The sequence below is a fragment of the Podarcis erhardii genome (genome assembly GCF_964252035.2).
Source record: "Podarcis erhardii genome assembly, chromosome: 4".
Lineage (NCBI taxonomy): Eukaryota > Metazoa > Chordata > Lepidosauria > Squamata > Lacertidae > Podarcis > Podarcis erhardii.
This window is the reverse complement of record NC_138508.1, coordinates 4,801,323-4,813,705: the sequence shown is the minus strand read 5'-3', so window position 1 is coordinate 4,813,705 and position 12,383 is coordinate 4,801,323. Positions and strand designations below refer to the sequence as shown.

General features: G+C 42.5%; 1 protein-coding gene across 2 annotated transcripts; it reads left to right on the top strand.

The window, feature by feature from the left end:
* The first annotated feature begins 2,090 nt into the window (after positions 1 to 2,090).
* Positions 2,091 to 12,030, top strand: LOC309340975 (uncharacterized protein). Of its 2 annotated transcripts, none has more exons than XM_081860320.1 (6): positions 2,091 to 2,519; positions 2,716 to 2,797; positions 3,086 to 3,168; positions 4,067 to 4,193; positions 6,794 to 10,202; positions 11,640 to 12,030. In XM_081860320.1, the coding sequence occupies exons 1-5, from the start codon at positions 2,118 to 2,120 to the stop codon at positions 8,374 to 8,376; spliced, it is 2,277 nt and encodes a 758-aa protein (XP_081716446.1). In that variant the 5' UTR covers positions 2,091 to 2,117; the 3' UTR covers positions 8,377 to 10,202; positions 11,640 to 12,030. The 2 variants fall into 2 exon arrangements, with proteins under 2 accessions (XP_081716446.1, XP_081716445.1); XM_081860319.1 differs by having other exon boundaries at positions 2,716 to 2,809.
* The last annotated feature ends 353 nt before the right edge of the window (positions 12,031 to 12,383 follow it).

The window sequence follows — 12,383 nt, the reverse complement described above, 5'->3', positions numbered from 1 at the left end:
TCCGGCGCCCCTCCAGCAGAGCGCCATCGCCGCCCCTCCCCCAGCCCAAAATGCACCCCAGCCCTCCCTCCCGAGCAAAAGCTCCACCCAATTTCCTTTGGAGCTGATTAATAGGCGCAGCACGCTCTCCCCTATTCGCTCACGAGGAGGCGGCGCCACTTTATTTGCATATTCATGAGCTTATTTATTATTCATGAGCTTTCCCGGGCCCCCCCCAATATTTTTTATAAGTCCGCGTCCCTGCCCACTAGAGAAAAGCATCCATTTATCACAAGATACAAATGACTCCCTTGTCATTCGGTTCTGACTTCATGCATTGACTGGGAGGCAGCAGAAACCAGGTTGATTAATGTGACAGAAATCCCTTCAGTTGCCTCCACATTTTGCATTGCTAGAAGGCTAGAGACTTATGTCTTCTCCTCTTCCTCCTCCTCTTTCTTTTCAAAATGATAGCTCATGGTCTGGGATGCGGTGAAGTCCAGCCCTGGTTCCCAGCAAGACTCATCCATGCTTGCTCAGGGAACCATTTTTCCCCCTGTCCTAAAAATTCTATAAGAGAACAATGTATTTGCTTTGTAGGATTTGCTGCAGCTTCTCATTTAGACAGACAGAACCTGGCAGAAGACCAAAAGGTCCCTTCTTGAGAACACAGACATTTTGGACTTAGAAGGTTTCAATAATGTTTTTGGGTGGCATGCATATTTGTGGTACGACAAGGTTAAAGCACATAAAGCATTTAAAAACCATATTGTCAGGAAAGCATTGTTTAATGTCTGGATAAGATACAAAGACTTACTGGAAAATAAAACCCCAAGGTGGTTGTCACCAATGGAAGCAAAGGCTCAGAAAAAGCTCGATATGGAGGCCAACTGGCCGAAATATTGGGAAATATTGGAACAAGATGGAGACAAATTGAAATTGCAGAGTTTTGAGAAATTAAAAGATAAGGTGCGAGATTGGCTTCATTATTATCAAATAAGAGAGGCCTATAATTTGGACAAAAAAATTGGCTTCCAGGTGGAAAAATCAAAAATGGAAACAGAATTGTTAGATCCCAAAACTAAGATACTTTCAAGAATGTATAACTTGCTGTTAAAATGGAATACGCAGGATGAAACGGTTAAATCTGCTATGATTAAATGGGCACAAGATATTGGTCATAACATTATGTTTGCTGACTGGGAACAGTTGTGGACCACCTGTATGAAATTTATGGCATGTAATGCCTTAAGAGAGAATATTATGAAAATGATATACAGGTGGTACATGACACCAGTCAAGCTTGCAAAAATATATCATTTGGAAATGTAAAGAAAATGAAGGTACATTCTTTCACCTTTGGTAGACTTGCCCAAAGATTAAGGCTTTCTGGGAGATGATCTATAATGAAATGGAAAAGATATTTAAATATAGCTTCCTGAAGAAACCAGAGGCCTTTCTCCTGGGCATAGTTGGTCAATTGGTGCCAAAGAAGGATAGAACTTTCTTTATGTATGCAACAACAGCAGCAAGAATACTTATTGCAAAACATTGGAAGACACAAGATTTACCCACCCTGGAAGAGTGGCAGATGAAGGTAATGGACTATATGGAATTGGCGGAAATGACTGACAGAATCCGAGACCTGGGAGAAGAGTTGGTGGAAGAAGAGTGGAAGAAATTTAAAGACTATCTGCAGAAATATTGTAAAGTTAATGAATGTTAAAATGATGTTGGATTGAAAATAAGTGGTATTAGCAACAAAGTTAATAAGAATATGCAAAAATGAATTGATAATGGATGGAAATATAGAGTTAAAATAATGTTAAGATATAGTTAAGATAAATGAAAGAGGGCAAGGATTTGCTGATTTGATTATGTAAATGGGAATACAAAAAGGGGAGGTGTGAGGAGGTCCAAGAATAAAGCAAAGGAGCTTAAACTATGAAAAACGGTTTTGTTTTTAAATTTTCTCTTATTTTTTGTTTCGTTTTTTTGTATGTTGTATTTTTTATTTTTGTTCTTTCTTTTGTGTATTTTTGTATTTATGTCTCTGTAAAACTCTAATAAATATTTCTTTTTTTTTTTTTAAAAAAAAAGGTCCCTTCCGATCTCTCAGAGGCTTCCTGAGAGCACAGATGGAAGAGCAAGACTCAGCTGGCCCTAAAGCAGGAAGAGGCCATGCCAGCCAAACTGGGAGCAGTGGGGGATTCTGGCAAAACCCAGTGCAGAAGATCCTGGGTGAGGAGGATACCCTCCGCTCAGAGGTGCAGAGCCAGCAGTTGAGGCAGTTTTGCTGCCAGGAGGCCAAAGGACCTCGAGAGGTTTGCAGCCGACTCTACCACCTTGACCATCAGTGGCTGAAGCCAGAAAGGCACACAAAAGCTGAGATGCTGGACCTGGTGATCTTGGAGCAGTTCCTGGCTCTCCTTCCCCCGGAGATGGAGAGCTGGGTGAGGGAATGCGGAGCGGAGACCAGTTCCCAGGCGGTGGCCCTGGCCGAAGGTTTCCTCCTGAGTCAGGCAGAGGAGAGAAAGCAGGTGAGAGAGACTTTCCTCTGGATACTCCCAAGGGGCTCCAAACAGGACAGAGAACATCCCATAATGGTCTGCTGATGGCCCATCCTTTTTCTGGGAAAGCATTCATGGAATGAGATCTCACACCCTTCAAGTCTTTGTCATTCTCTTTCTAGTATTTCTCCCCATTCTCTGTTTTGAATCCTTGTTTCTTTTTCAGGGAAAGGATCTCTTTGCAGAAATGGACCTGGATTCCTGTGAGGCAGAGAGGCCTCCGTTGGACACCAGAGAGAGGCCACTGGGTAAGGAGGAAGGTGGCTTTTCTCCGTTTGGTCTCATTCTGTTGGTTTTCCAACTCATCTGTGGGTTCTTTTCATCTTTTTTTTTGGGGGGGGGGGCTTTTGGGATCCAGGGCCCAGAGGAAAGGAGACGTATTTCTGCACAACAAACATATGAAATGGGCACAAACCTCCAAATGCACTCAGTGGGGGAGGCTTTCTCAAAGGCCCATCTGTAGTTAGAGATGCCCTGTTTCACCTGTGAGAGATTCAGGCACTCCTGGCGTCCTGCTAACCTTTTCTCTCTTGCAGGTGACAGAAGGATGCCAGCAAGACCTCCTGATCTGCCTTTTCATGGGGGCAGAAGGGAAGCAGCGGCTGTGGAACCAGATCAGGTCAGGGGAAGCTGCCTTGTGGGGCCAGAGGCCGAGGGATGGAGCAATGTCATGGACTGGTTGGGCACAGAGGAGTGGTGGGAGGAAGCAGCCTGGGAACCAGGAAAGGAAGACGGCTCAGAGCCCAAGGATTGGAGGTGGAGGAAGAATGAGCGGTCAGAGGGGGAAGCCTGGGAAGAGGAGGTGTCAGAAGCTGAAGGGGAAACAGAGCTTAGTGAGCTGGGAGACTCTGTGGCAGAATGCAGTGCAGAATCAGAGGCAGAAGAGGAAGGAGGCAAGTGGGAGAGGAAGGTCGAGAGGCTGAGGTGAGTCAGGAGAAGGAGGAGCCACCGGTGGCTCCCTCTCCTTTTGCCAGAAGCCACCCTCCCTGCTTGTCTCTCAGAGCCAGGAGACCCCCTGCAGTGCAGGAATCTCTGCTAGATCATCCAAGACAGATGCCCAACCAAAACAGGCTTATTTTATTTCTAGATTGATAACTGAATGCAAATAGTGGCCTGGATTCACCTAGCCAGCCCCATCGGCTGCAAAATGGGGCCTGCCTCCCATTCCTCCCCCTCCCCATTCATCCATGAATCCCTTTAATTTGGCTCTAGGGCATTGGGAGGGAACTCCCCAGAACAGCCCAGGAGGAGAGGAGAAAGTGGATCCTTCCATTGGGGAAACTGGAATGCTTGCCTAGGCAGAATGACTTGAATAACACAAGGTGGAGTACAACCTATTTGCACAAAAACGAATACCCATAATTTAAACTTAGAATAAAATAAGCATCCATAAATAAAATGTGCAGCAAAGCAATCGTATTGAAACAACACCGCAATTTACAGGAAGGAAACAACAGAGCATTGTGCAGTAGATCATATTTCTGCTGTCTCAGAGGACATTTCCCTTTTTCTTTTAGGGTCCAGTGTGCTTTGAAGATGTTGCTGTTCGTTTCACGGACGAGGAGTGGGCGTTGCTGGATCCTGACCAGAGAGCTCTGCATAAGGACGTCATGGAGGAGAATCGTGGGATCGTGGCCTCTCTTGGTAAGGCTCCCTGTGCGATTGTCATATCTGCCTGGAAATTCAAAAAATACCTCTATGTGACCAACCTCATATATTTTCACAGAGCTCAACAGCGCCCCCTACAACACCTAAGAACCTAACACCCCCACAATAAACAGTAACTTACAGTTTTTTCTTTGAACAATCTTCCTCAGATTATTCCTTTTTCTACCACGATTGGGCTGGTCTCAACTGCCCAGGCCATCTTAAATGTCAGCTTCAGAATTGTTAGGAAAGATAAATAGTTTCAGGTTTTCTGTTTTTGCTCCTGTCAGTCTTGGGTTGACCAAAGAGATGACTGACAATGGAGATGGAGGGGATGCCATGACTGAGCCAAACAAAATTCATCCCAGAGAAGAACTAGACTTATTGAATTTCAGGTAGAAGTAGCAGTGGTGATGATGATGATGATGATGATGATGATGCTGATGATGATACAGTGGTACCTCGGTTTACAAACTTTCCAGAACAGGACTATTCTTAAATCAAGGTACCACTGTAGTAATAATAATAATTTATATTTATACCCTGCTGGGTTGCCCCAGCCACTCTGGGCGGCTTCCAACACACATATAAACATGAAACATAAATAATAATAATCTGATTCCATATAGAAGAACATTAACTTTAAAATGAACAACTTCTCCTAGTGGCCGAAATTGTGGAAACCTTTTGTGAAAAGTGTATTTCTGAGGTTTGATGGCTCATAACACCACTTTTGTGTGGAGAATCCCATAAAATTATATAGCAATGGAAAGATAATTTAATGAATAATGTAATGTGATGACTTTTATGAAGGAGTATTTATTAGAACAGCAGTCATAAAGAAAAAACGCGAAACCTTTGGTAACCTTTAGCTTTAATTACGGCCTTACAACGCCTTCCCTTGAAGTGAACCAAGTTTTTAGTTCTGCAGCTGTAATAATGGGAAACCAAGACTGAATTATTGCCTCTGTTAATTGGGCTTTATTGCTGGGTTGCTTCTGACTAACAAGTTTCTTTAGTCGGCTCCAACAGCACCAACACGACATAGAGCTGAATCCTGTTGAATCCTGTTGAAAATATAAATGCTTTGGTATCTGAGAAAAGATCACCTTCAGTTTGGGCTCACATATTTCGTTTATGCATTTCCCCACATTTATATTCCCATTAACAACGCAAATTCTGCCCACACCTTTTGCTGCGATACAACCCCAGATCATCACACTGTCTGGGTGTTTCACGGTCAGTGTAATGCAAGTAGGATGTAAATCTTATCTGATTCTTCTTCCCGGGTATTTCATGCCATCACTACCAAGCAAAGAGATTTGGGTCTCATCGCTCCAAATAACACCGCCCCATTGTTCCACTGTCCAGTTAACATGGGTTTCATCTTTTCAACCGTTGCTTGAGAGATAACAATGGCTTTTTCTTAGAATTCTATTTTAGACCAGTCCTTGCACTCAACTTCCCATTACATTGTGCCATGTCATCTTGAATACACCCAGATGATTTTCTTCTCTCATGTAGGCACAGTCTCTCCACTCGTCCATCGTCACTTTTGTAGTGACTGAGTCTCCTTATACCTCTTCAAAAATATAGAAAGGCCAACTTTGGTTAAGTTTTCCCCAATCTCTCTTCTAATTTCTTCATAACTGTAGCCTTGCTCACTTAATAGTACAATCTTACATCACTTTCTGGGGACCACTCAACTCCTTGTGCCATTTCTATAATTTTATTATGTCTTACACCCTCACTAAATGAAAGAATACAAAAAACCAACCAACTTAGCAATCACATAACACACTGACAAAAGTCAACCAAAGCAAGTTGTGCTTCCTTTTTCTGGTTATTTGGCTATAACGTTTGATAGAATACGGGTAATTGAACAAACTTTGTTGGATTGTGTGATGGGATGATGAGCTGCTTGTGCGTAAAGCTTAGTCCCTCAGAGTTTGCTCAACTTAGCAAGGCTCTGTTTTTAGCGGAGCCCTTAAGCATGGTCCCTCAGTCGCTGGCAGAATCCAACAGTGGGCGTTTACGGAATCTACTCCAGCATAAAAGCTCCTTGACGGAAACGCGTCGTCTGGATTCTCAGCGCGACAGTTTCCGGCGAGGAGTGGGTGTACCTATGGGAGGATCTGAGACTTCTCCGCTGTTATCGCTGGAAGACTCCCTGAGCCATTCCTTCGTCTCTCTCTCTCTCTCTGATCTCCCACTCTCCCCCTGCTGGTGCCTTCCTCCGCTGCTGAGTCTCTCCTGACTTCTGACAGCCCCTCCACCTCCTGCCTTTCCGATGGCAGTTCCCTGACAGATTGCATTCCTGATTGCATTTTTGATCGAATTATCTTTCCATTGATATATAATTTTATGAAATTACTCCAAATGAAGTGGTGTTATAAGCCATCAAAACTCTGAAATATACTTTTTTCCAAAGGTCTTTCACAATTTTGACCACTGCTTTATATAAACAAAGCAACATTCAACAACTCATCCGAATCTCATATTAAACAAACAACACAGGTAATGAACACACATGCAATTCCCTTCAGTTCTTTTCCATTTGTTCCTGAGGCTCTAATCCCTTTTTGTCCCCAATGCAGATTGTGATGAATTGGAAATCGAGAACAAAGGTGACCACGAAAAAATCCCCAGAGAGGAGAAGCCACACACAAAATTGGAGTGTGGAGAAAGCTGCAGTCAGAGCTCCAATTCCACTTCCCATCAACAAAATCTCATTGGAAAGAAACTCTATCAGTGTATGGGATGTGGAAAGAGCTTCAATCATAGCTCCTCTCTCACTTCCCATCAAAGAATTCATACAGGGGAGAAACCCTATCAGTGTATGGAATGTGGAAAGAGCTTCAGTCAGAGGTCCAATCTCACTTCCCATCAAATAATTCATACAGGGGAGAAACCCTATCAGTGTGTAGAATGTGGAAAGAGATTCAGGAAGAGCTCCGATCTCACTTTCCATCAAAGAATTCATATAGGTGAGAAACCCTATCAGTGTGTGGAATGCGGAAAGAGCTTCACTGATAGCTCCTATCTCACCACGCATCAAAGAATTCATACAGCGGAGAAACCCTATCAGTGTGTGGAATGTGGAAAGAGCTTCACTCACAGCCACAGACTTACTTCCCATCAAAGAATTCATACAGGGGAGAAACCCTATCAGTGTGTGGAATGTGGAAAGAGCTTCAGTCAGAGTGGCCATCTCACTACGCATCAGAGAATTCATACAGGGGAGAAACCCTATCAGTGTGTGGAATGTGGGAAGAGCTTCAGTCAGAGGTCCAATTTCACTTCCCATCAAAGAATTCATACAGGGGAGAAACCCTATCAGTGTGTAGAATGTGGAAAGAGCTTCAGTCAGAGGTCCAATTTCACTTTCCATCAAAGAATTCATAAAGGGGAGAAACCCTATCAGTGTGTAGAATGTGGAAAGGGATTCAGGAAGAGCTCCGATCTCACTTCCCATCAAAGAATTCATACAGGGGAGAAACCCTATCAGTGCATGGAATGTGGAAAGAGCTTCACTGATATCTCCACTCTCACTTCCCATCAAAGAATTCATACAGGGGAGAAACCCTATCAGTGTGTGGAATGTGGAAAGAGCTTCTGTCAGAGCGCCAGTCTCACTTCCCATCAAAGAATTCATACAGGGGAGAAACCCTATCAGTGTGTGGAATGTGGAAAGAGCTTCACTCACAGCCACAGACTCACTTCCCATCAAAGAATTCATACAGGGGAGAAACCCTATCAGTGTGTGGAATGTGGAAAGAGCTTCATTGTTAGCTCCTCTCTCACTTCCCATCAACGAATTCATATGGGGGAGAAACCCTATCAGTGTGTGGAATGTGGAAAGAGCTTCAGTCAGAGTGGCCATCTCACTACGCATCAGAGAATTCATACAGGGGAGAAACCCTATCAGTGCTTTGAATGTGGAAAGAGCTTCAATCAGAGGTCCTCTCTCACTTCCCATCAAAGAATTCATACAGGGGAGAAACCCTATCAGTGTGTGGAATGTGGAAAGAACTTCAGGAAGAGCTCCTCTCTCACTTCCCATCAGAGAATTCATACAGGGGATAAAGCATATCAACGTGTGGAATATGGAAAGAACTTCAGTCAGAGGTCCTCTTTCACTTTCCATCAAAGAATTCATACAGGGGAGAAACCCTATTAGTGTGTAGAATGTAGAAAGAGCTTCAGTGAACGCTCCTCTTTGTTTTCCCATCAGAGAATTCATACAGGAGAGAGAGAAAAAGGGGACGTGGCCTACATACATAGATTTGCTGAACGGAAATGGTAATTAAAAGAATATGAGGAAATAAGAGATCATTTGCAGAGTTGGTTACACTACAGACAATTACATGAGGTTTAGTTATACATTTTCTAGATTTCAACAGGAAATTATAGAAGATGTGCAGGTGCTGAAGAAAGTGTATAGTATTTTGCTAGAATGGGGAACAAAAGATGAGGAGGTCGAATCGGTCATGATCAAATGAGCACAAGATATAGGACATAACGTACAATTTGAGGACTGGGAAAAATTGTGGAAAGTAAATTTGAAATTTACAGACTGTTATCTTTTGAAAGAAAACTACAGTGGTACCTCAGTTTACATACGCTTCAGGTTGCATACGCTTCAGGGTACAGACTCCACTAACCCAGAAATAGTACCTCAGGTTAAGAACTTTGCTTCAGGATGAGAACAGAAATTATGTTCCGGCGGCGCGGCGGCAGCAGGAGGCCCCATTAGCTAAAGTGGTGCTTCAGGTTAAGAACAGTTTCAGGTTAAGAACAGACCTCCAAAATGAATTAAGTACTTAACCCGAGGTACCACTGTAGTTGGAAAATGTATAGATGGTATATTACACCAGTACAGAAAGCAAAAATATATAAAACCAAGTCAAACATATGTTGGAAATGTAAAGAAAAAGAAGAGACTTTTTATCATATGTGGTGGAAATGTAGAGAAGTTTAAAAATTGTGGGAAATGATATATAATGAATTGGGGGGAAAATGTTCACATTGACATTTGTAAAAAAACCCAGAAGCTGAATTCAGTGCGTTGTCAGAGCTTTGTAGGGAACTAGAGTTCTAAAGTGTTTGGTCCAAGAGATCTGTGGAGAGTGTTGCTTGCCCATCACCATTTGGGAAGACAATCAACCCTGTTTGAAGTGAGCAGAGTCTGGACAGTTTATGTCCAGAACCAAACATTTGGACATACGTTTCCAAAATGCATGTCAGAGTGTTCAGACAGGCTTAGTGAAGCTGAAGTACTGTCCGAGCCAGAAGATTCTGGCAGATGGGTTCACTAAACCTTTGAGCTTCCAAAAACAGGGGAAGTTCTGTGAAGGGTTGGGTTGGGGTAAGTGGTAGTGCTTACATTCACCCCAGCGGTACAGGATGAGTGGGGGTGTGAGGAGACCCAGAGCTTATAGGGTTAATAGCTCGGGAAGTTACATCCTGTCGCTGGGGGTGTGTTCACATAGGGGAAGGGTTTGTACACTTTGTAATGTGAAATACTTTACTTTCTGTTTTGCTTTGAAGGGGAGAGACAGCATGTCAGCTCTTTCTCCCGTATTGCTGATTTATCTTGCCGCTGTACAATAAAGCTTCTTAGATTAGAAAGAAGCTGCGTACGGAGTCTTTTCTGCATGCCTGAGCTTTCTTCACACAGGGCACATCGCTGTTCCTCTGCTAGATGCCGGGGAAAGCTTTTCCCTGGTCGCAGTGGAAGTGTGTTGTTTTTTACCTTGTCTGCCAGGTTACCTGTTAATGGTCACTTGACTGGATGACCTGGGAGGCTGGCCATTCTTTTGTAATGATAATACTTCATTCCTGAGCCAGGTCACAGGCTCACCCTAGTCACACCTTAAATGTGCCCTTAAGGCAGGATTTGTGAGGACAGAGACAATGGGGAGGTTTCTAAATTGCCTTTGACCTTGTAGAGAAATATTTGAGGTGAGTGAAAGAGTCAAAACAGCTTTAGGACTTTTCTTCTGGGTTTTGGACATGTGGTTTATATATTGATATATGTGTATGCTTGGTACATTGAGGAACATATTATATTATATTATATTATATATATATATATATATATGCAGGTTTTGGTGTCCTCGGGTGTCTTCCCGTGTAAAAGTTGGGGTGTCTAGGCGACGTTTCGACGAGGTCTCACTCGTCATCTTCAGGCTGGTGCTTTCGGCTTCTTGTTACTGGAACAGAGCAGGATCTCAGTGTTTGAGTTCCTATAAATACTGTAGAGGGGGTGTGGTGTATAGCCTCCAATGTTCTGGGCAGAGAGGAAGTTCCCAGGCTAGTGTGCCTTTTCTTCTTTTGTTCCTTAATTACTTGAGAGATATCTTGAGTGATTTCTTGAGTGATATCCTGAGTACCACTTAGGTGGGTCATTAGGTGTGGATTAGTTGCTAAAGTCTTTGTGTCTTGACCTCTTGAACTTTGTGAAGAGTTTTCATGAGAAGATGGCTGTACTGTACTTAGTTGTGCAGACACCATCCAGTAGCCAATGGTGAATTACAGACACCATCCAGTAGCCAATCCATGGTGGCACCTCCGGATGCTGCACCCCCCTGCAATCCCTACACAGATCTGGCTGACACAAGCCACAAAACCACAGCTCGCCCCTATACACGAAGCCAAGCCAGAGCACAACTAAGTACAGTACAGCCATCTTCTCATGAAAACTCTTCACAAAGTTCAAGAGGTCAAGACACAAAGACTTTAGCAACTAATCCACACCTAATGACCCACCTAAGTGGTACTCAGGATATCACTCAAGAAATCACTCAAGATATCTCTCAAGTAATTAAGGAACAAAAGAAGAAAAGGCACACTAGCCTGGGAACTTCCTCTCTGCCCAGAACATTGGAGGCTATACACCACACCCCCTCTACAGTATTTATAGGAACTCAAACACTGAGATCCTGCTCTGTTCCAGTAACAAGAAGCCGAAAGCACCAGCCTGAAGATGACGAGTGAGACCTCGTCGAAACGTCGCCTAGACACCCCAACTTTTACACGGGAAGACACCCGAGGACACCAAAACCTGCATATATATATATATATATATATGAGAAAATGGACATCGAATACTCGTTGCCAAGGGATGGAAAGATCGGGAGGCTCCAAAAATAGCAGATTGTCAAATCAAATTACAGGAATTTGTGGAGACGGCTCAATTGACTAGTAACCTAAGAGGAAACTCAAAGCAAAAAATCGCGGAAAACTGGGATGGTTATAGAAGATATGTTCAAAAATACAATAATAGTTTTGACTCCATGCTCACATTCGAGTGATAAAGGAACTAAAAGAAGGTGCACAACTATTAAGGATTTATCATGTTTTCAGAATCTTTTGGAAAATTTATATAGAAAGGTTTATTGTTTTGTGTACATTCAATTGTAAGATAAAATATATGCGAAGGGACTTGATAGGAAGTCAAAACTGAAGAAAAGATTTTGTAAGATAAGGGGGAAAATATTTATCTTCATTATTATCACTTTATTTTATTGTATTTTTTGTGTTTCTGCGGGAGTGTGTTTTGTATGGAATGTTTGGGATGAAATAAGACAGTAAATAACAAATAAACAAACAAAATATTGATGTATGTAATTTTTATTTCTCAATTATATTTTGTGGCAGTATGGTTGTAATGTTTTTTGTAACATAAAATCATTCAATAAAAATTATTTAAAAACAAACAAGCAAATTGGTCAAAATAAATAAATATCAGCAGTAAGCATTGGAGATGCAGACAAAACGAGGGAACCTTATTCCACATGTGAACATGTCCCCAAAGGGAAAATAAAATAAATGCTATTTATTTTAAAGAAAACCAAAGCTTTCCTATTTAACATTCTAACGATAAGCATCCCAAATGAAAATAAAAGAGTGTTTCTTTACACGACCACAACGGGTAGGATGTTAATAGCTAAATACTGGAAAATGAGTTAATATCAACAAAAGATGAGTGGCAATTAAAGTTGTGCTAGTACCTTGAACTAGCCACAATGACAGAACTTCCAGGAGACAGAGATCTACTCCCAGTAATAAAAATCCAGCCAGTGATCTACCCATTGTCTTTGCCCAGAGCTCTTGAGCTTTTCTCAGGGAGCAGTGACCGGAGTTGTGGATCGATCACTAGATCATGTAACAAATTAAAATCAT

Bases quoted from the DNA above. Each gene is read 5' to 3' on its own strand.
- LOC309340975 (XM_081860319.1), top strand. From the start codon at position 2,118: ATGGAAGAGCAAGACTCAGCTGGCCCTAAAGCAGGAAGAGGCCATGCC. The intron at 2,810-3,085 runs GTGGCTTTTCTC...TCTCTCTTGCAG, and splicing joins GCCACTGGGTAAGGAGGAAG to GTGACAGAAGGATGCCAGCA. The intron at 4,194-6,793 runs GTAAGGCTCCCT...TCCCCAATGCAG, and splicing joins TGGGATCGTGGCCTCTCTTG to ATTGTGATGAATTGGAAATC.